Genomic DNA, 24,483 nt, shown 5'->3' with positions numbered 1-24,483 from the left:
GAAATCTAAGGCAACAGACAAATTAAATTTAATTCATACATTTAAAGTTCGTTATATTATTTTATAAAAATAATAATAATCTTTTTCGCTAAGTATATCAGTTATTATTTTGCTCGTAAATGATATGCTGTTATTGCCATTGCTATTATTATTATTATTAACAAATAATAATAATAATTATTATTATTATTATAATTATCATTATTATTATTATCATTAATATTATTATTATCATTATTATTATTATTAATAATAATAATAATATTAGTATTATTATTATTGAATAGTAATAGGAACGCGGGGAGAACAGGCAAACTCCACACAGAAATGGCAACTGACCCAGCCGAGGCATGAAACAGCGACCTTCTTGATGTGAGGCAACAGCTCACATGAAGCTGCGCCGCCGCGTCACTATTATTATTATTATTATTATTATTATTATTATTATTATTATTATTTTATTATTACTGGGTACTCTGGTTTCCCCCATAGTCAAAACCAAAGCAAGTTGGCCTTAGTGTATGTATACATGATGCGCTGTGGAAAATAAATGCTGGAATATTTGGAGGTTTATTCCGCTGTGGCGACCCAAGCTTACACTAAGCTTTCATTCACGTAGATAAAAAAAGAATATATAGCCTATATACTCTGCCAATGCACAAAAATGTCACACACTTTCAGACCAACTTTAATTACAGCAATAGCATTTTTTTAATATGCCAAGATCTTGATTTGATGATGGGATGGCATTCTTTAACTATTTGAGCTCAATGAATCCTTTGAATCATGGATCTGTCATCTTGGAAGATGCCTGTGTCGTTAGGCACATTCAGTGTTCACGTAGTCAAATAACTTTATTCTTTAGGCACAGGTTTTTAAGGCTTTATTTATTTTAGGCTTTATATTTCTTTTAGGCATATGTAGCACAGCATAAAGTGATACCATGTCTATATAGTGTCAATGTGGGAGCACCACACTGATATCATTTTATCCACATCTCTTCTGATTCTGATACCCAGATAACTCTGGAATAGTTCTGGAGTCACCGCCACATGACCTTCCCCTATTAGAGCTAAATCTTTATGCTCTCTATAAAATTAAAGCACTGACGCGTCATGCATTTTTCCCAGATTAGCCATAAGGCTTTCTTAAGGCTACACGTTTGCATGCGTGTAGAAATATTTTAGCACTTAAACATAACTGTGACTTCCATGTTATTGTATGTTTTGATTTTACCAGAGATTCACATAGTGACACACATCAATTTCCTTTTTCATTAAACAGTTGACCACATTGGGAAATCTTTGCTTCAACCAACTTAAAAAAAATAATAATAAAGAATATATGTTATTCCAGATTAAATAATGAATGAGGAGAAAAGTTGTGCAACAATCTGCACACCTATGAAAGTTAGACAACGTAGCCGGTTTTCAATTGCTAATAAATAAAAAGTAAATCTAAAAAAATATGGAGAAAAATATATTGTGAAATAAAGTTCCGGTTAGACTTTTGAGAAAGTGTTAGGCCTAAGCCTACATTACCTAATAATCATTTAGCAGATGCTTTGTCCAAAAGTGACTTAATTATTAGGTATTAAGTGATTTAAGAATATTAATAAACTCTTAAGTAATTAAAGTAGAATAATATTTTGAGACTGATTGAGTAGCGCTCCGAACATAGGAGGGCGCTAATGACTTAACGTCAGGGATCTTTTAAACAGTTAAGCACTTTCAAAATGAAGGCCGTCGATCCAGTTAACGTTCCGTCTTCATCTGCAGTACAGGTAACGTTAAGTTTTATTCACTGTTTTATTTCTTTTTTCCATTTTCACAGACTTTAAGTTTGTGCTTGAGCAACTATGTGACTAGGTAGATGAACGCTAACTGCAAGTGTTTAGCAGGCTAATATGCTAATTAAATATTTAAATTGTCTGTGCTTCTGTAACCGTAGAAAGACTTTTGTAAAGATTGTTTCACCGCAAAATAATTTTACTCGAATTTTAACAAGTCTCTTATAATACCTCATATAGTTTGAAAGAAAACCAAACTGGAAAACCAGCAATAATGTTACCACAAGATGTCACTGTCCCACAGATAATACCATCAGTTCGTAAATTACGTTATACTATATTCAATGCCGTTGCGTTTGTTCATCTTTAACAGTAAGTAAGCAAGCATTATCTAACTATTGTGTTTAAAGGTTGTTGGATCAGACGGCTTTGTTCAAGTCAGAAAGCGAGACTTGGAAAGATTGGAGGCAGAAGTCAGGACTCTACGAGAACTTATGCCAAAAGTAATCAATAGTGACTTGATTGATACTATCCATGAAGAACGGTCTCTGGACGCATGTAAGTTACGTAGCATAGCGAACTTTCTTTCCTACGTAGCAACATATCTCGGTTATGACACAGTAAACAACTGTAAAGGGGTTTGAGGGTCAGAAATCTGTCAGAATTAAAGTGCTCAAATGTTATTTTCCTACACTGCTTTGCCGTTGGCTTTAAACCATCATTGGCTTTAAACCAAAATTTAAGCTTGTCTAAGCAAATTTAGCTTTTCTAGTTAAAAATTGCAATTGAATTAAAATTTCTGTATTTATTTTACATTCATCCAGATTGTAAAACAATGCAAAGTCAGAGTTTTACAAACATAGACAGTAACAATAGTTATTGGTAACAATAGCTGACATCAAACACAGACATGGAAAGGAAAAAAGAGGAAAACACACACAAACACGTATACCAAAAACACATTAAACAGCCTAGAAAAATATAAATAATTATATAAATAATAATTAAAAACAGTAAATTAATTACATAACTAAATGGGAAACAATGCCTACATGTGTACAACCTCAAAACTGAAATTCAAGATAATTTAAATTTGAAAGTGGTTCCAGCAAACTCAGAAAATTAACTTTTAAAAGGACAATTTAAAGTTGATAAAGTGCTGTATTATACTAAATGGCAAAAAAAGATGTAGTCATCTGATAATTTTGACTGGTGACTTACTGTTTTAAATTGTTTTTGACTTTTATATAGTTCAAGAACTCTGTGATCGTGAGCAGCAAGAAAGAGAGAATTGTCTACATATTCAAACCAGACTAGATGCTGCCCTGAATGAGTGTCAGAATGAGAAACAGGTACTATAACAGAAAGGATGAGAGACTGCAGAGACCACACTGAAGTGAAACATAATTTACTTTAAGATTCTAGAAAAGCATATACACAAATAACATTTTTACATACTATTTAAATTTTTCTATAAACTACTTTTAATTATCACACAGAAGGTGTCTATATAGAGCATCTTAAATTAGATCATGCAAGACTTTAAATATAAGTAAATAGTATCCATTATTTGAACTCATTTTTTATTTGTACTGTATTATAGCGTTGTCATGCTCTTAGAAAAGCTGTGTATGTTTATGTCTTCTCATATACATTTGTAGGAGAAGCTGGTTCTTAAGCAGCAGTTATGGGAATGCAGAGGACAGCTTCAGCAGCAGAAAGACTTTTGTACTGAGCTGGGTGCTTCATGTTGCACGTTGCTGTGGAGTGCATCTCAGAAGGAGGAAGCCATCAGAGACATATTGGCTAATGTGAGTTTAAGTTTGAGTTTGATTGAACACAATTAAAAGTTGTTATCTAGATAGTTTAAAGTGTACCATTATGGTTTTTCTAGTATTAGATTTAATGTAGTCATTAATGAAGCTGTATGTGAATTGCAAAAAAGTTTAAAATATCACAGTGCATGAAAAATTTAATGTTCAGCTCCCCTAAAAAAAAAAACAACAACTTGAATTTGAACTGACTGAAATGAGTCATCAGTAAATCCAGCTTTACTATCTGCACATACATACATAGGTTTGTTTTATAGTCTTATAGTTGGATTATTTATATTATTGTTGATACTTATTGTTTAAATGAGTTAATTCCCTCTTTTAATAAAAATAAGAATGGCCAATCAAGAATGGTCGATAGAGACAGATGTAAATGTTTTTAATAAACAAATAATGTAAATAAAATTAATGAATAAAATGCTGGCAGCGTGGTGGTGCAGTGGGTAGCCCTGTCACCTCACAGCAAGAAGGACGCTGGGTCATTTGGCATTTATGTGTTGAGTTTGCATGTTCTCCCCTTGTTCGTGTAGGTTTCCCCCACATTTCAAAGACATGCGCTATTGGTGAATTGGGTAGGCTAAATTGTGCATAGTGTATGTGTGTGAATGAGAGTGTACGGGTGTTTCTCAGTGATGAGTTGCAGCTGGAAGGGCATCCGCTGCAAAGAACATATGCTGGATTAGTTGGCGGTTCATCCCACTGTGGCAACCCCTGATTAATAAAGGGACTAAGCAAAAAGAAAGAAAATGAATAAATGAATGAAATCGTTGCATAGATTGAAGTCTTCTGTCCGCAAATATGCTACTTAGTATATTAGCTACTTATATTTTCTAATATTTTTTCTTGTTCTACTTTGAATACACTTAATATGTCTAAGTGTACACATAATATGTCCAAGTAGGAACTTCAGATTTCATTTGATTGGCACTGAACAAAAAGTCCTTTACTAAAGCGATTTAATATCAATAAGTGAACAGTGACCCCCCTACTTTTGTTTCATAATGAACATTGCCTATTGATTTAGTTGTTATTATAGTAAAGGAGCACTCCATATCTTTTAGAAAAATAGACTCATTTGACACTTTCCTAGAGTTAAAAAGTTGAGTTTTACTTTTTTTGAATCCATTCAACCGATCTGTGGGTTTTGGCAGGAGCACTCTTAGCTTATCTTTGCATAGATCTTTGCAACAAGACATGTACGTAAGCTAATAGAAAAAAGTTGCTATTTTCTAGTCTGATAAGGATGAGAATTATACTCTCATTCCCATGTTATAATCAAGGCTTTTTGCTGCCGTACCATGGCTGCAGCAGGTGCAGTTACATTATTCAGTGCCTGAAAACTGTCCCCAACTCCACCTCTTGTACCAACAGTTAGAATATGTGTAATACAGTGTTAATTTTGCCAGCAAAAGTTTATTTAGTTTTAGTATTTAGTCTAGTCTTTAAAATTGCCTTTTTAGTCTTCTGAATCATTGTAGTTTTGGTCAGATAAAGGACCCTATCATACACCTGGCGCAATGTGGCGCAAGGCGTGACGCAATTGTTATTTGCTACTTTCAGCTCGGTGCAAGAGCCGTTTTGAGGTGTTGCGCCACGCTGTTTAAATAGCAAATGCATTTGCGCTCATATGTGCGCCCATAGATGGTCTAAAAAAGCAGGTGTGTTTTGGTGCGTTGCTATTTTGAGAAACTATAATAGTCCGTTCTTTAGACCAGAACAAAGACGGTCTATTTTCTGGCGCAGAGTGTGCCTGGCTTACACACTGTTTAATGCACACAAGATATAAAGCAATACGCAAATATCTTTACATATGAAAAAGATATAAAATATTAAGGATATCTATAGGATATAACAAGGATATAAATATAAAGGATTAAAGGGCCATGAAACCCCCTCGTTTCAGTAGGGTGTTTTCACACCTCTACTTTGGAAAAAGTCAGAAAAGTGGGCGTGCCCAGCTCTGTTTAGGGGGGAGTGTCGGAGGAAGAAAAGTGGGATGGTGTGGGAGTGTCTATTTGGGCACGCGCGAGCTTCAGAGTTAAAATACACACACACACACACACACACACACACACACACACACACACACACACACAGTAGAAAGTGATGGTGTTTAACCTACAAGGACATCTGTAGTCGAATTATTTGCCAAATTATTATAACGAGATATTTGATTCGAGGAGCTGCTCTAAGCGTGTATTTTTCATGCAATGTTTGATACCGCACGGCGAATGAGAGAAAAAAAACCTCCGCATTTCCCGGAAACTTAGTTGCACACGGCAGGTAGGGTCAGAAAGCTGTGTGTGTTATTCCGGTCACTAAATGCGGTGAAAACCCTACACGAGGTTAAAGTTTGGTTGTGGTGCTAACATGTTTACACTCGGTGCAATGGTTAACTTAGTTCGATACGAACAAACTGAATAAACAAAAAGCACTGGTCGCTCACTTTTGCCAATACAACATGGTGTGTGTCGTCTAAACACTGTGACAGTAATTAATATTAATGAAGTTGCACAATAGAGCGCGCTGATTGGTTTGAACCAAGCCTTACTCATGCATTAATGCATCACACTGTAAGACGTAATAAGACACACTCTGACACAGACGTCCAGTCTGCACGCTGTAATACAACGCTATTATGTCATGGCCGGACGCAGCTTCAAAAATTCGTTTCAAACCGGAAGTACGAATTTGCTTGAAATAACGCAAAAACAACCAATTTACACTTTTTAGTGAAATATAGGTGTCCTAATAGTGTTTTTAGCAGTGTGGGACACATATACGACTGTCAACAGCTCCAAAAATGTGTTTTGGTGTATCGTGACCCTTTAAAATATGACAAAACATATTATTTTCTAGCCTACATGAATTCAAAAAACAAACTTCTTTCATACTTTCTCCATCTCAGGAGGCTTTTTCAGTTAATTCAATTTGCTTTTGTATAATGTTATCATTATTAGCAGTATTATTTGTTATATGCATATTTATATTTGTTTTATTAAAAACAAGCTTAGATTTGTCCACCTGAAGGTTTTAGACCATATGGGCACAGCATGTGTATTAGGATATAACTCAGGTTTTTAAACACATTGTGATTTATTGTCCATTTATTTGTTTGCTGGAAATTAGAACTGAATTTAGAAATAGTTTTGAAACAAATCTTTGCACTTAACAAACGAAATTAATTATTTATAGGCTAATTGATGTCTGTGCGTACAAGGTTTCCCTATCCACGAGAGCGAAAGTGAAACTAGAGTTTGAGATGCCTTATCTCTCATTTTCAGGCTGTAGATGATCTGTTTAACTGTTTTCTTACTAGTGAAATGCTCCGTTTTTCCACTCACACTTACTTTGTCATGTAAATAGCAAATGTGATTATGGCGCGACGCAACTGGCTCTTAAAGGGAATGGAAGATGAGATTGGTTTATTCTCAAAACACCTATAACTCATTAAGAAAATAAACTTAACCCTTTTAGACCGTGCGCCACGGCGGAAAGCAGATTTTTCAGCACTTGGATGATGCGACGGCTGCCACAGGACAACAGCGCCAGTGCGCTCACCACACACCAGCTATTGGTGGAATGGAGAGACAGTGATAGAGCCAATTCGGTGGAAGGGGATCATTGGGAGGCTATGATCATAAGGGCCGATAAAGGGACTTTGGCCAGGACACCGGGGTTACACCCCTACTCTTTCACGAGAAGTGCCATGGGATTTTTAACGACCACAGAAAGTCAGGACCTCGGTTTAACATCTCATCCAAAAGACGGTGCCCACTGACAGTGTAGTGTCCCCTTCACTTTTACTGGGGCATTAGGACTCACACAGACCACAGGTTGAGCGTCCCCTGCTGGCCTCACTAACACCACTTTCAACAGCAACCTAGTATTCCCTAGTGGTCTCCCATCCAGGTACTGACCAGGCTCAGCCCTGCTTAGCTTCATTGAGTAACCAATCTTGGGCTGCAGGGTGACATGGCTGTGGATATCAGATGAGATGAAATGGCCAGGTATCCAGTGGCCAGAAATATATAACTATTTTATGGAAACTCCCTATTGTTTGTAGAGAGGTTCAAATCCTACACATCTTTGGATGCCTACAAATTAGTTTTTTTTTGTGTGTGGTCATGTGCAAGAAATAATGTTCCATGATTACCTGGTTCGAAGCTTTGTAGTGCTAAAGACAGAGGTTCTGGCTAGCCAAACTCAAGGATAGAAGACTGAACTGTACAAAGCCTGGATAATCATCAACAAGCAAAACATCTGCATTCTGACAGTGAACTGCACCTGCATGCCAGGGTATGTGGACTTACATTTTTACATTTAATTCTTAGCATTCCAAGTCTGCAGTTTAATTAGCCATAATTAACTGTTTTTACTAAAATCACAGAACTCTTGTTTTATGTATAGCCTAAAGTATCATTTAAACCTTTGTATGACATACAATATACCATTTTATGCAGGTTAGGGCCTGCAGCCATGCAGCTGCACTTATGTTTAGTTGAGCTGTGGGTCAGAATAGGAAAAACGGAGATGTGTTGTACTTCAGGGACAAATACTGTATGTGGATTAACCCATCCAAGAAAGAGGTGACACCAGCAAGACTAAGTAAGATCAGCTTCAGAAAGGCTAAGAGGCTAAGAACTCTCCCAGTTGCAGCCAGTCAGAAAAAAAGCATAAAAAAGAATGTAGAAAAGATCAGGTCATGTAAATGTAGCAAGCAGGTAGGTATTAAAGATGATAGTTCCTCCAAAAATAAAAAATGTGTAATCATTTGATCAACACGAAACATATTTTTAAAAAAAATATTGGAAACCTGTTAACATTGACTTCTGTGATAATTGTTTTCCTAGTTTGGAAGTCGATATTTACAGCTTTCTTCTGAGTATCTTTTTTTGTGTTCAACAGCAGAAAGAAACTCGTAAATGTTTGAAACAACTTGAGGGAGAGTACAACCCCAAATCAGAAAAAGTTGGGACAATATATGAACACAAAATATTTCATGTTTTTGTCTGGTCAACTTCATTTTATTTGTAAAAAAGACATCTTGTCATTCAGACCTCAACACATTCTAAAGTTGCAACAGGACCAATTTAGGGTTAGTAATCTGGTAAATTGGTTAAAAAATTATGTGATTTGAAATAGGTGATGTCAACAGGTGATTGAAATTATGGTTTAGTACAAAAGCAGCGTCCAAGAAAGGTCTAGTCCTGGAGATTGCTGAGGATTGCCAAATTGCCAAAAAATATGTAAGGAAATTATTTAAATGTTAAAAACAATGTTCCTCAAGGAAAGATAAGAAGATGTTTTGATATTTCACCTTCATCAGTACACAACATCAATAAAAGATTCAATGAATCTGGAGGAATTTCAGTAAGTAAAGGACAAGGACGCAAGCCAAAGCTGAGCTGCTGTGATCTCTGATCCCTCAGTCTGCACTGCATTAAGAATCGTCGTTCATCTACTATAAACAATATCACCACATGGGTTCATGACTACTTTGGGTAAGCTTTGTCAAGTACCACCATATATAGTAATATCCAAAAATGAAATCTGTCCTGTGCCAAAAGGAAGCCCTATGTTAACAGTGTCCAGAAGTGTCGTTTGTCTCTGGGCTTGGAGGCATCTAAGTTGAACCATAACACTTAGTGGAAACATGTTGTCACGGTTTATGGATCTGTGTGTTCCTCCTGTATGTTATGTATCATGCCTTGTGTGTTGTCATGTGTGAGGGTGTGTGTTTGTTTACCTTTTGTGTTGACAGCGTGCTAGGATCAGCTGATGTCATCAGCTGACTTATCATCCTCCAGCTGAACCTCATTTAGCTGGCTATAAAATTCCTCCTGTGGTATGTGCTGGTTATCAGTCCGTTGTTGTCCTTGTTTGTCCTTGTTCCTGACTGTTGTCTCCCGGTATCATCCGCTGTCTGTTTGATGTCATCGCTGTGGTCAGTGGCTCTCTTTTGTTTGAACTTTCGTGTGTCCTTTGTTCATTAAAACACTCGCATTTGGATCCTCCTTGTCTTGATTCGTGACAGAACGGACTGATCAAACATGGATCCAGCGAGTGTCTCCGGTCTGGCTGAGGTTGTTGCACACGCTACCACACGCATGAACAGACATGATGATCAGATGGTCACCATCAGTTGCGCTGTCCAGGCGCTGGTCACTCAGATCTCTGATCTCACAACACGGTTGCAACGTCTTCATGCTGTCGGTCTTCAGCAGCCTGTTGCAGCTAACCTTAGTCCATCTATGCCGGTTCCTGAGCGAACAGCTGGATTTTCCGAGCCTCGCCTTCCACCTCCAGCGTTCTACTCCGGAGAGCCTGAGTTTTGTCGAGCCTTTTTAGCGAAGTGCTCATTGTACTTTTCCCTGCAGCCTTCCTCGTTTTCCACGGAGGAATCGAAAGTGGCGTTTGTCATCACGCTTCTCACCGGGAGAGCGGCGCAGTGGGGAACTGCTGTGTGGGAGAGGAAACTCCCATGCTGCTCTTCATTTGACACCTTTTCGACAGAGCTTAAAAAGGTATTCGATCGAGGTTTGGCGGGCAGAGAGGCGGCACGGGCGCTAACAGAGTTGCAGCAGGGGCAACGGAGTGTCGCTGACTACTCCATTGAGTTCCGCACCCTGGCGGCCGAGAGCGAATGGAACGCGCAGGCGCAGTGGGACGTCTTTCTCCATGGGCTGGCAGACCAGATAAAGGATAAAATATTCGCCCTGGATCTTCCTAAAACCCTCGACGAACTCATTGATCTGGCCATTCGGGTGGATTCTCGTCTTCAGCTCAGGGAGAGAAACACGCGACGCACGCACGCTCTGGTGAGATCACCTTTTCCGGCTGTCACGGTAGTTCCGGGGCAGGAGGCCACGCCCCTCGCGGATCTCGAAGGCATGCAGATGGGCCGCTCTAGGCTGTCGCTGGAGGAAAAGCGCAGACGCCGCAGCAAGGACCTGGTGTTTCACAGCGGTGGTGTTGATCACATCGCGATTGAGGGTAAAAGCCAGAGCCCGTCAGTAGAAAAGAGTTTACTGACGGGTGGAGTATCTTTGAACAAATCTTCCCTTGCAGCTACTCTTTTGAATGTTATGTTGGAGTGGTCATCTGGCAATTTTAGTACTCAAGCAATTATTGACTCTGGGGCGGAGGGAAATTTTATTGACTCTGCTTTAGTAAAAAAACTCAGACTTCCTGTGATTTCTCTCTCCCAACCTATATCTGTTCATGCTCTTAATGGTTCTTCTCTTCCGTCCATTACTCATTCAACTGGTCCAATAAGACTGATCACCTCTGGTAACCACTCTGAAATTATTCATTTTTTTTTAACAGAAGCTCCTGTCACTCCAGTAGTCCTTGGGCATCCTTGGCTGGTAATACACAATCCACATATTAACTGGAGACAGGAATCTGTAATATCTTGGAGTGAGAGCTGTCATGCTACGTGTTTGTTGTCTGCCTGTTCTTCTGTGTCTCGTTCTGTTTTTCAGGAAGAACACATGGATCTGTCAAACGTGCCCAAGGAGTACCTCGACCTGAAGAGAGTGTTCAGTAAGTCTCGAGCTGCTTCTCTGCCTCCACATCGTCCCTATGACTGTGCTATAGAGTTATTGCCAGGTACGTCTCCGCCTAAAGGCAAACTTTATTCGCTCTCTGTTCCAGAGAGGGAGGCCATGGAGAAATATATTTCTGATTCTCTAGCAGCCAAGATCATCCGCCCTTCTTCATCACCAGCAGGGGCGGGGTTTTTTTTTGTGAAAAAGAAAGATGGCTCCCTCCGTCCTTGTATAGACTACCGAGGGCTGAACGCTATCACGGTAAAGAATACATATCCTTTGCCGCTGATGTCTTCTGCCTTCGAACGTCTGCAGGGGGCATCCTTTTTCACGAAATTAGACCTCCGCAATGCTTACCATTTGGTCCGCATTCGAGAAGGCGATGAATGGAAGACTGCCTTTAATACCCCCAGGGGGCACTTTGAATATTGTGTTCTTCCTTTCGGTCTGTCCAACGCCCCTGCAGTCTTCCAAGCACTCGTGAATGACGTGTTGAGAGATATGCTAGATCAGTTTATTTATGTTTACCTGGATGACATACTGATATTTTCTCATTCTCTCCAGGAACACGTTCAACACGTCAGGCGAGTGCTTCAGAGGCTGCTAGAGAATGGGCTTTATGTCAAGGCGGAGAAATGCGTTTTTCATGCACAGTCTGTTCCTTTTCTGGGACATATCGTGTCAGTCGAGGGGATGCGCATGGATCCAGAGAAAGTTCAGGCTGTGGTAGATTGGCCAACCCCAGATTCCCGCAAGGCCCTGCAGAGGTTTCTTGGTTTTGCCAATTTTTACCGGCGTTTCATTCGCAACTTCAGCCAGCTCGCCGCACCTCTGACTGCCTTAACCTCCCTCAAGACTCCGTTCAGGTGGTCCAATGCAGCGCAAGTTGCGTTTGATCGTCTGAAAAGCTGCTTTGTTTCAGCACCTATTCTTATTGCCCCTGATCCATCACGGCAGTTCGTGGTGGAGGTTGACGCATCAGAGGTGGGGGTCGGTGCTATCCTGTCCCAGCGCTCTTCCTCGGACGGCAAGATGCATCCCTGCGCGTATTTTTCTCATCGTCTCAACAATGCTGAACAAAATTATGATATTGGTAATCGAGAGCTGTTGGCCGTCAAGCTTGCATTGGAAGAGTGGCGTCATTGGCTAGAGGGTTCGGGGGTTCCCTTTATCGTTTGGACCGATCATAAAAATCTGGAGTACATCCAATCCGCCAAAAGATTGAACTCTAGGCAGGCGCGGTGGGCTTTATTTTTCGGACGTTTCGATTTTTCCATCTCGTACCGACCAGGTTCCAAGAATGTTAAACCTGATGCACTTTCTCGAATTTTTGATCACTCTGAGCGCGCATCATCTCCTGAGACCATCGTGCCACGCAGACTTTTTATCTCTGCTGTCACCTGGGAGATCGAGTCGAGGGTCCGCATGGCCTTAGAAGGGGTAACGCCTCCGCCTGGATGCCCACCGAGTCGTTTATTTGTGCCAGAGGAATTACGGTCTGACGTCATCCGTTGGGGTCACTCTTCCAAGTTGGCCTGTCATCCAGGGGTGAGTCGTACCTTGTATCTAATCAAACAACGATTCTGGTGGCCAGTTATGGCTCGTGACATAAGGAATTTTGTGTTGGCTTGCTCAGTTTGTGCTGTTTCTAAGACTTCCAATCGCCCCCCCGCTGGACTTCTTCAGCCGCTGTCAGTGCCATCGAGACCCTGGTCCCATATTGCGCTAGATTTCGTTACGGGTCTTCCCCCCTCCAACGGGAATACGGTGATTTTGACCGTAGTGGACCGGTTTTCGAAAGCCACTCACTTTATTCCTCTGCCCAAATTACCATCAGCCAGAGAGACAGCGGCTGCTGTCATTGACCATGTCTTTCGTATTCATGGCCTCCCGACGGATGTGGTTTCTGACAGGGGGCCTCAGTTCATCTCTAAATTTTGGAGAGAGTTTTGTCATTTAATGGGGGCGACTGTTAGTCTTTCTTCTGGTTTCCATCCTCAGAGTAACGGTCAAACGGAGAGAGCCAACCAAGATCTTGAACGCATGTTACGATGTTTAGTCTCTCAGAATCCATCCTCCTGGAGCCAGCAGCTCTCATGGGTTGAGTACGCACATAACTCATTACCAGTGTCTGCCACGGGCCTCTCTCCATTTGAGTGTAGTTTAGGGTACCAGCCACCTGCTTTTCCCAGTCTGGAATCCGAAGTCGCGGTTCCCTCTGCCCACGCCTTTGTCCAGAGGTGTCGACGTACTTGGAATAGGGCCAGACAGACCCTCCTTCAAGTAGGTTTGCGCACCAAGGCTAAAGCCGATCGCCACCGGTCTAAGCCTCCCGTTTACGTTGTCGGTCAAAAAGTGTGGCTTTCATCTAAAAATATTCCTCTCCGCACCGTATGTAACAAACTTGCACCTAAATTCATTGGCCCGTTTTCTGTCACCAAGATCATTAGTCCGGTGGCAGTCCGCCTCAAACTTCCTCCAGCGTACAGGAGAATTCATCCCGTTTTTCATGTCTCTAAATTGAAGCCCGTTTTTCATACGGCCATTAATCCGCCCACTCCGGTTCCCCCCCCGCCGCGTCTCGTAGAAGGGGAGACGGTTTATTCGGTTAAGCGCATTCTGGACTCGAGACGGAGGGGACGAGGATTCCAGTACTTGGTGGACTGGGAGGGTTACGGTCCAGAGGAGAGAAGTTGGGTTCCTGCAAGGGACATATTGGATCATTCTCTCATCGATGATTACAATCGCCAGGTAAACTCTTCTGGGAGCGCCAAGAGGCGCTCTTAGGAGAGAGGGTACTGTCACGGTTTATGGATCTGTGTGTTCCTCCTGTATGTTATGTATCATGCCTTGTGTGTTGTCATGTGTGAGGGTGTGTGTTTGTTTACCTTTTGTGTTGACAGCGTGCTAGGATCAGCTGATGTCATCAGCTGACTTATCATCCTCCAGCTGAACCTCATTTAGCTGGCTATAAAATTTCTCCTGTGGTATGTGCTGGTTATCAGTCCGTTGTTGTCCTTGTTTGTCCTTGTTCCTGACTGTTGTCTCCCGGTATCATCCGCTGTCTGTTTGATGTCATCGCTGTGGTCAGTGGCTCTCTTTTGTTTGAACTTTCGTGTGTCCTTTGTTCATTAAAACACTCGCATTTGGATCCTCCTTGTCTTGATTCGTGACACATGTACTGTGGTCAGATGAATCAGTATTTCAGGTATGTTTTGGGAGAATGTGTGGTGCATTTTGAAACTCAAAATGCAATAACAAAGACCCCATACTGTTGTCCAACATAAGACTTGTTTGCAGAAAGAATGGGATAAAATTACACTTGAAACACCTCATCACTTGGTGTCTTCAGTTCCTAAACATTTGTCAAGTGTTGTAAAATTACAAAATGGTAAATGCTTTACTGTTTCAACTTTTTAAAAATGTGTTGCAGCAACTAAAACTGGAATAAATAAATAAAATAAATAAAAAATCAATTAAAAAAATTATTATTATTATTTTTTATTTGCATTTCTATACTGTCCCAGCTTTTTCTGATTTGTGGTTTCAAATGATTATGTAGTTTTAATTTTCGTGAAGTATGTTATATGCTATAGCATGGACTATAGTGTCAGGACAGATGGACTATAGTGTCAGGACAGATTCCACATCACAATGTGACACAGAGACTTGCCAGAGCAACTGGTAACTCTTAATGATGCCATTTTAGATGCCACTGTCAAAGAGAAGTGTGAAAAAAACATTTGAAGACTGGGAAAGGAGATAATTAATAAACAGTGTGTAAACCCTGAGGTTGGGGTGGCGCAGTAGTTAGTGCTGTCGCCTCACAGCAAGAAGGTCGCTGGGTCGGTTGGCATTTCTGTGTGGAGCTTGCATGCTCTCCCTGCGTTCGCGTGGGTTTCCTCCGGGTAGTCCGGTTTCCCCCATAAGTCCAAAGACATGCGGTACAGGTGAATTGGATATTGGCTAAATTGTTTGTAGTGTATGTGTGTGAATGAGTGTGAATGGATGTTCCCAAGTGATGGGTTGCTAGAAGGGTATTCGCTGCATAAAAACGTGCTGAGGTTACAACAAGAAATCAGGCCCAGTCTCAGGCATGGCACGCACACCGAACTGGAAGGATCACAAGCAAAATCCTACATCATGTATGCACTGTATTATTGTATATGTGCTAAAACAAATCTAGTCAAACATATAATGCACTACGACAAAGAGCTGACCCATATCCACCAGTATTTAAGGGAAGAGATATGGAGTACAGAGCAAGATAACAGTACACAGAAACTATGAAATCAAAACATCAGAACTTTGAAGTGGAGCTCCGTGGTCTTGTTGTAGGGCCAGACAGTCCACATCTTAGGGCATCGCTGGATGGAATGGCAAACTACCTGTTGTGGAAAGCAACTGTATAGAATAACTGGCCATACAAGTACCAGTATGGCCAGACAGGGAGTAGTAAAGAATCATAGTTCTGATTAGACATCAAGTTCAGCTATGTTTGTATGGAGTGTCTTGTACTGCGACTTTGTAGTTTGGACAAAACATGATGTTATTATCAACTACATCACCAGAGATAAAGAAATGCCACAAGCAATCCTGCCTACAGCTGAATTGTTCTTTTAACAGTGTGGTTTGCCTGAGCTGTAAACATGCAGCATGGGTCCACAAATTCAAGCATCTACAGTTTGCTGACTATGTCAAAGGCCAGAGTTTGGGAGCATAATTAACTGAGCAAACTGCAAGACCCATTTCCACTACACGTGCTAGAGGGAGAAGAAAGGCAATGGATCGGTAGTCAGAGTCAGAATGCAAATAATTTAATTCAGTACCACACTTTATACATAAAGGCCCAATCCCAATTCTACCCCTTAGCCCTTATCCCTACCTCTCCTTTTGCACGTTCACTTGAAGGGGTATTGGTGTCCCGATTGTCTTTATCTTGAAGGTGTAGAGTTTAAGGAAAGGGCTAGATACCTCTCGAAACCCCTCGATTTTTCAGGACCACACTCGAAACCAAGGGGTAAGAAAATTTCCTGGAATACACTAGCTACAGCGACAGTATGGCTGCACACGCAAGTAAAGTTGCACAAATTAGTATTTTTTTGTCTCTATTATGAACTTGTGTAATAAACAAGCATATGTTTTAACATATTCACAACCACGTTCCTGTTTTATCATCGTACCCGTTTAAAAGAAAACGCTAAAATCAAAAATGCTAAATTTCACTATCTATAATGCATAATAATAACTCCCATATAGTAATCCCACAACACTACTCGATGACACTCGAATACCCTGTAAGAAAAGTCTATTGGCTGGGAATGAGCTTTTTACAGTGTCTGGTATAATGTAATTTTTTTGTGTGTTTACATATATGAATATAGTCACGGTGTAAATGCATAGTAAAGTTACAATCTTATTGACACATTATATAGTTATGGTAACATGATATTGTTGCCTGATTTTCAGCAGATTTCAGAGATTGCGATGACATGATAACGTGTGCAGGTGCTGTAGTGGTGTCCTATTTCTTTGGGGTAAATTTTGAAGCCTTTCCCCTTCACAATCTGTTTCAATGGCCAAGTGGAAAGGGTACAAAAATAGAATTGGGATTGGGCTCAATTGAATGTTCGGTCATTACAATAAACAGTTAAATGACAATTTATCTAGTCTTCTTGTAACTATATACACTGGAAAACTGCTAAAATTGCAAAAATAACCAGAAAATATGTATGTACTGTATAGGTCCAAAAAAAAAAAAAAAGCATGTAAAAGTGGCATACACTACAGTGCCTATAAAAAATCATCATACCCTATAAAATCTATACATTTTCTCACATTACGTCCTGAAAAATAATATAAATGAAGTCTAACTTTTTTTAGCTGCATTTAACTTAAATGTCAAAAGATAACTCAAAATTAATTAGTGAAATGCCTGGTTTGGTAAACTGATCAGCCCCTTGGAGTAAAACATTATAATCTTTCTCAGGTGCAAGCAATCGCCTTCTAAATGTTTAAAGAAGCCACTGTTACTAGTGCATGGTACCACAAAGTATTCATCATGGTTGGGATAGTGCTATCAAAAGACCTTCAGGATAAAGTAGTAGTAAAGCCAGGCCCGGATTAAGAACTCAGGGGCCCCTGGGCACATTGTCTTGTAAGGCCCCCTACCTGGCCGCACCCCTATAGTTGAATTAAAAAATATGAATAATACAATAATTTTTAAATAAAATGAATCTATAATTTGTTGCCCACATATTTAAATAAATGATATATAGTACATATGTATTATAGTCTACAAAGATTTAACTTATTTTTCAAAGCATTGAATAAAAATACTAATAAAACTAGTTTTTATTAAAAAAATTTAAAAGGGTATTTTAATGTATTGCTTTTACAAACTTATAAAGCATATTATTGGCATGGCATATAACACACAATGCTTCTCCAATCCAGTTCTATGAATCTGAGTCTTTCATAATACACACTTATTAATGATTTACTGTCTCTCTCCTCCTCTCTCTGTATTTTCTCTAATCTTCTCGTGATGAAGACTTGATTATAAACCTAAAATTATCCTAAATCACACACACTATACCTCTTCTCTCCCGTCTCTCCTCTTCAGGGCCTTTCTCTCTCTCTCTCTCTCTCTCTCTCTCGCCCTCCTTTTTCTGACTGTCTATCACACGATGAATCCAGTCCGCGCTGTGCTGCCGTTAGCCTCCTCCGCCTGGTTAATGCTAGCTACTTATTTAACGTTACCATAACGTATTCTTCTGTACCCTCATTTTCCTGATCATGGGTCTTTTTGAAGAAGGTGTGTATGGAAAATGCCTCAATAAAGATGCCTCCTCTCCTCTTTCTCTCGCGTTTGCTAAATCCACTTGTCCACTTTTTTGATCTATGACAAATACTAACGTTACACTACAGTCCGCTCAGTTTAGTGTGGGTTATTTCAAAACTGACGTTTCCGCGCTTGAACAATTACAGCATTCTTTTTAGTTAAAGAAAGAAAGGCAATTTAAATATAATAATAATATTAATATGTGATAGTGATTTTTTTGCTCAGAGGAAATACAGTTGTCTGAGCAATATAGTTTTTACAGAGAGGGAGGAACCTTTATTAAGGCTAAACATTATTAAATGCCCTATGAGACGCTTGTGACTTTATATCACATTTGCATTATTTAAAAAAAAAAGTTTCCTTCCTGTTAAAATTAAATATAGTTCCAATCTGATATGTAATGGGGAGAAAAAAAAGTAGCACGAGTTCAGCTGATGGTAGATTCGAACTAAGTTGATGATCAATCGCGTCAAAAGACAATGCTCTGCGCTTTACGAGGTGCGCCACTGAGGCTGTATTGATACACTACTCTTTACTCATGTTGTCTCTACCAATCAGGCATCGATGGACGTAATTCCTGAATAGCTTATTCCAACTAGGTGCGCTATTTGCAATTAGCCTAAAAAGACACTCCAAAATTGTCTTTTTTTCTCCCCCCTCGAAGGGGCCCCTAGTGCGGACGGGCCGCTGGGCCTGTGCCAATAAGGCCCATTGGTTAATCCGGCCCTGAGTAAAGCACAGGTTAGGAGAAGGCTATAAAAACACTTAAAAGGCTTTATCTATCCCTTAGAGTACGTACTGTTAAGGGCATCATTAAGAAGTGGAAAGTGCATGGCATTACCACCAGCACATTGCCTAGATCAAGCCGCCCATCCAAATTGAATGACAAAGACAGGAGAACATTGGTAAGAGAAGCTACCAGGAGGCCAAATGCAACTTTGAAGGACTTGCAAGGCTTTATGGCTGGGTCTGGTCATCCTGTGCATGTGACAACTTTCTTCCAAGCTTTATGCAAAGCTGGCTGTATGGCAAGGTGGCAAAAAAGCCTTTCCTAAAAATGTCACAGCCAGTCTCGCTTGAGATACACAAAAACTCATTTTGATAAGTCTGATACCTTCTGGCAAAAGGTGCTATAGTCTAATGAGACCAAAATGTAACTTTTTGAACTGAACTGCAAGCACTATGTTTGCTGAAAAACAAACACAGCACACCACCAAAACAGACCATACCTACTGTGAAGCATGATGGTGGCAGCATTAAATTGTGGGGTTATTTCTTTCTGCTGGAACTGGGTAATTGGTCAGTATTGAAGGGAAAACAGATGCTGTCTAGTATATCCAAATTCTAGAGGAAAACTTGTGTCCTTCTGCTAGACAACGAAAGCTGGGCAGGTCATTCATCTTCAAACGAAATAATGACCTGAAGCATACTGCCAAAACAACAACAAAATGGCTCTAGGATAAGAAGATAAATGTCCTTAAGTGGCCAAGTCAAAGCGCTAATTTAAATCCCATTGAAAATCCTATTGAACAATTCAGTAGGGAAGAATATGCAAATATTCCCCAGTCAAAATGCTAGTACAGACGTATCCAAAAAGACTGATGGCTGTAATTAAACAAAAGGTGGGTCTACAAAGTATTGTCAAGGGGCGGATGACTTTTCCAACCCTGTTATTCTATTTTTTAATTTTACTTTTAAATTACTTTGAAGAACTGTTTTTTTTCCCTTCATTGGTTTTGTTGTAAGACCAAAATTGTAAATAAATCAGGAAAAGGTATTTGGAATGTGGTTTGATTTCAGGTAGCTTAGCAAATAAAGTAACTATTTAGAAATAGGTATTTTATATAGGTACTGTATGTTTTTACTCTAATAAAATAAAATAAAAAACACAAGAAAAAGTAGCATACAAACTGGGCACCAAGTTTCTAAAGTAAATAAATCAATGCAAGAATAAAAATATTCTACAAAATAATTTATGTTGTCAAAATTAAATTAATATATGTTGTCAAAATTGTATTTAAAAACTTTTTACAAAAATATATTTTATGAAATAAACTATGTGAATTAAACTTATTAAAACAGATTTTTGTTAATGTTTTAAAAGAAGCCAAGTATGTACACTAAGGTTGCATGTATTTCATCAAAATAATGTTCTGTTATGAACAGTTATAATTGGTAAAAAAAAAATATATATATATATATATATTTATATATATATGATTCTTACAATTATCAGTGATGAATTTTTTTTCTTGCTTCATAGTATTGATTATTCACAGTATCTAGTAAACTGATACATTTTAATTTTTGTCAAAAAATAAAAAAATTAGATTAGTTGTTTCTAACATACTACGAAGCAAGATAAAATATTTTCAGCACTGATAATTGTAAGAATCATCATTAGTGATTTTGTGCCAATATTAAATGGCCATAAAAGAACAGCAAATCATCAAATTATGATATAATGATTTCTAAAGGATCATGTGACACTGCAAACTGGAGTAATGATGATAAATTCAGCTTTGAGTCACAGTAATTAAATTTTAAACTACACTCAATAAGTAAAATATAATACAAATAAATAATATGTAATTTAACTGCTTTTGTAAATGAAACGCTTTTTTTTTTAGTAAACAAATTGATTTTGTTGTCTGTAATGAGGGCTGCACAATATTGAATAAAATAATCATTCATTCATTAATTTTCTTTTCATCTTATTCCCTTTATTAATCAGGGGTCGCCACAGCGAAATGAATCGCCAACTTATCCAGTATATGTTTTTTGCAGCGGATACCTTTCCAGCTGCAACCCATCACTGGGAAACACCCATACACTCTCATTCACACACATACACTGCAGACAATTTAGCTTACCCAATTCACCCTGCACATGTCTTTGGACTTTGGGGGAAACGGTAGCACCCGGAGGAAACCTACACAAACAAGGCTCAAACCAGCGGCTTTCATGCTGTGATGCGACAATGCTTCCCACTGCGCCACCGCTTCGCCCTGTTAAATAATCATATGTAAAATAACACAGTATGCAGTGAAAGGGTAATTTTAAAGGATAAAAGTTTTCTTTAACGTTGGCCTAAAACTATTTGACAACAACCCTGGCCAAAAAAAATTGATCTGCTTCAAATGTTGAGTTCTATAGTCTTCATCATATAAATGATTAAAAACAGTTATTCTTTGTTAATTGTTGAACAAATGTTAGAATTTCTAGTACCCAAATGGTTAAAATTTGCTTAAAGACTGTACATAATCACATACAAGACAATGCATGCGGAAAGTATTCATAGCGCTTTACTTTTTCCACATTTTTTATGTTAAAGCCTAAATCCAAAATGGATTAATTTAATTTATTTCCTCAAAATTCTATATACAATACCCCATAAAGACAATGTGAAAAAAAAAAATTTTTTTTTAAATTGTAGCTAGTTTATTAAAAATAAAAAACCTGAAAAATGACGTTTCCACTGATCATTCTTTAGATGTTTCAGCAGCATAAATGAAGTTCACCTGTGGTAAATTCAGTTAATTGAACATGTAGACAAAGGAATTGTCTGAAGACCTCTGGAACAGGATTATCTCGAGGCACAGGGCTGGGGAAGGTTACAGAAAAATTTCTGCTTCTCTGAAAGTTCCAATGAGCACAGTGGCCTCCATCATCCATAAGTGGAAGATGTTTGGGACCACCAGGACTCTTTCTAGAGCTGGCCGGCCATCTAAGCTGAGAGATTGGGGGAGAAGGGCTTTAGGCCCAATCCCAATTCTATCTTTTTTTTTTTTTGCCTAAAAATGTAGTGCAAGTAGAGTTAAAGTGTCTGTTGTAAATATTACTCAAAGTATGAGTAAAAAGTAGACATTTCAAAAGTACTCGAGTAGTATTACTCTGTAAAAAGCTGATGCATTTACATGTAATATGTGGATGTGTGTAAAACGTAACATTATGTAGTGCATTTAGTTATCGCCTCGCAGGCACACAACATCATAAGATGTAAGTATTAGGTTACAATTAGGTTGTGACGTCAGGTGACCAAAATTTAAGGTCTAACCAGTATCTGAGGACAACGTTATATTGATGTCCAACAATGACGTCAAATGACGTTGATATTTGGTTAATTTTAGATTGTTAGAAAGTGACCAAAATCCAACGTCGAGCCAACATCTTAAGGTCGAACGTTGGACATTGAAAATTGACCTGATGTTGAGTTCTAACCTCATTCCGATTTTAATTTTCAAAAAGAAAATTCTAAAACGTACACGACTTTAGGGTACATCATCAATCTGATGTCATGTTGACGTCTTGTGCCTACTGAGTGTTAAGGCGATTTTGGTCATTATACAGTAAACATTCGTTATCTTCTTATCAGTGACCTGCATCTAAAGAGTCTCTGGGTCAATGTGTGTAAAGATTATGGACATCTTCTTGGACAGTTTTAATGTTTCCAAACAGTATGCTGCGATTATAAATCGTCCATGTCTTGAGGATGTTTATTATTAGGGGTGTCACGATTTTGATTTTTTATCGAAATCGATCGAAATTTATGCTCAATTTTGATTATCAAATCCAAAAATAGAATCGTCGATGCTGCCACGCCCCCATGTCACGTCAGCTTGGCTTGCCAAGCGGGAAAAAACAGGCCTGTTGAAGTGCTTGTTAAACTGCAGATGCAGGAGACTCGTCGACAGAGCTTAAATCCTCTCCTCTTTCAATGAAGTCGCCGGTGTGGAAGCATTTTAGATTTCCAGTGAGTTATGTTGACAACGTTCATGTTGTCGACAAAAAAAAAACACAGTTTTGCAAGCTCTGCTATGTACGTATTAGGGTTCGTCCGATAGACAACACCGGCTTCGCGATCCTCCGCCAGCCCCTGTTGCAAATCCGCTCGCGAAAAGTACACACTCAGGCCCTGTTTACTCTGTCTTTGTTTTTAAATGGCATTTTAGAACGACAACGATTTGACATCCACAGTGGCGTGTAGCATTTCTGAGCAGCCCTCCTTCCTCTCTACCTCTGACACACACACAGACACAGACGCACACACACACAGCCATGGGCTCGAGACAGCGGGTTCAGGCAGTCAGAGGATCAGTAGACTGCTTCAATCTTTCACTCACTTGTACTTAGTCATTTTAGCGAACACCTCAGATACTGTTGGCTGGTTCCTGTTGGTTGTGCGTCTTTTTTTACCGACGCCATTATAACGACACAGATCACTGCCTATTCGCGAGTCCCGCAGAAAAAGTGATTGACAGGTGGTAATTATGTGTGTATCTTGCCTTTATTCATTTACTGTATGATTTGTTTATGGGTAAAACAAAGACCATGCAGGTCAGGTAGTTTAAACGGTAGGCTACAAATAATTAATTGGTCATTAATTCATTAATTATTCATAATCGAATCGAATCGTGCCTTTAGAATCGAAAATGTAATTGAATCGAGGATTTGGAGGATCGTGACACCCTTATTCATTATAATGCGATTTATGATAATCTGACATTGCTATGACAACATAACTTGTCATATCATGATGCCATTATTGTGTCACTGTAAATGTATACTACTAAGCTCATTTAAAGTCTAGACAACCATTTATACCAATTGCCATCTCTTATGTTGAACATTTCTTGCCATAGATGTGGGGCCACTGGCACCAGTGTTAACAATTATAAAACGGCTGAAATGAGGAGGGAAGACAAAGGGAGATGCAAAAGGACCAGGACTGGGATACTTTATGTTTGGTTTTTATTTAGTTTAGGTGTCAGTCATCCATGAGTGATTGCCACCACAAGTTTATTGTGTTTATTTCTTTGTTAAAGTTAAAATATTAATCTGTTCCAGTTCATCTCCTTCCCTTAAAGGGCCATGACACCCCCCACTTTCGGTTAAACTCTACTTTAGAATTTTTTAAAAAGATGCATGATTAATGGGCATGGAGCTCCACGAGCATCGGGCAGGAGTGGGCGTGGCCAGCAGGGGAGAAGGGGAGCGAACAACTGTTGATGTCAGTTAGCTCATAAAATGAGACAAACAGTGAGGAGACGCATGAGTTTAAAGTTTACAAAGTTAAAATGCAAACAAATAAACAGTAATTTAATGCCCTGCTACATTTGTAAGGGTGTCACTATCCTCCAAATCCTCGATTCGATTACATTTTCGATTCTAAAGCCACGATTCGATTATCGATTATGAATAATTCATTAATTAATAACGAATTAATTATTAGTAGCCTACCGTTTAAACTACCTGACTTGCATGGTCTTTGTTTTAACCATAAACAAATCATACAGTAAATGAATAAAGGCAAGTTACACACATAATTACCACCTGTCAATTACTTTTTCTGCAGGACTCGTGAATAGGCAGTGATCTCTGTCGTTATAATGGCGTCGATAAAAAAGGTGCCCAACCAACAGAAACCAGCCAACAGTACCTGAGGTGTTCGCTAAAATGACTAAG

The 24,483-nt window shown here is 39.1% G+C and overlaps 1 protein-coding gene across 7 annotated transcripts in view; it reads left to right on the top strand.

Moving 5' to 3' along the window:
• hsf2bp (heat shock transcription factor 2 binding protein) overlaps nucleotides 1-24,483 on the top strand; it is a 45,751-nt gene that overhangs the window by 1,001 nt on the left and 20,267 nt on the right. For 2 of the 7 annotated variants that reach the window (XM_073947864.1, XM_073947872.1), the window contains exons 1-4: nucleotides 1,723-1,783; nucleotides 2,200-2,347; nucleotides 3,041-3,141; nucleotides 3,451-3,600. In XM_073947864.1, the coding sequence (XP_073803965.1) occupies nucleotides 1,736-1,783; nucleotides 2,200-2,347; nucleotides 3,041-3,141; nucleotides 3,451-3,600 (447 nt within the window). In that variant the 5' untranslated portion in view covers nucleotides 1,723-1,735. 7 annotated transcript variants of the gene reach the window in all.

The sequence above is a fragment of the Danio rerio genome, chromosome 1 (assembly GCF_049306965.1).
Source record: "Danio rerio strain Tuebingen ecotype United States chromosome 1, GRCz12tu, whole genome shotgun sequence".
Classification (NCBI taxonomy): Eukaryota; Metazoa; Chordata; class Actinopteri; order Cypriniformes; family Danionidae; genus Danio; species Danio rerio.
Note: the sequence above shows the minus strand (reverse complement) of the source record. Positions and strands in the feature narration are given on the sequence as shown.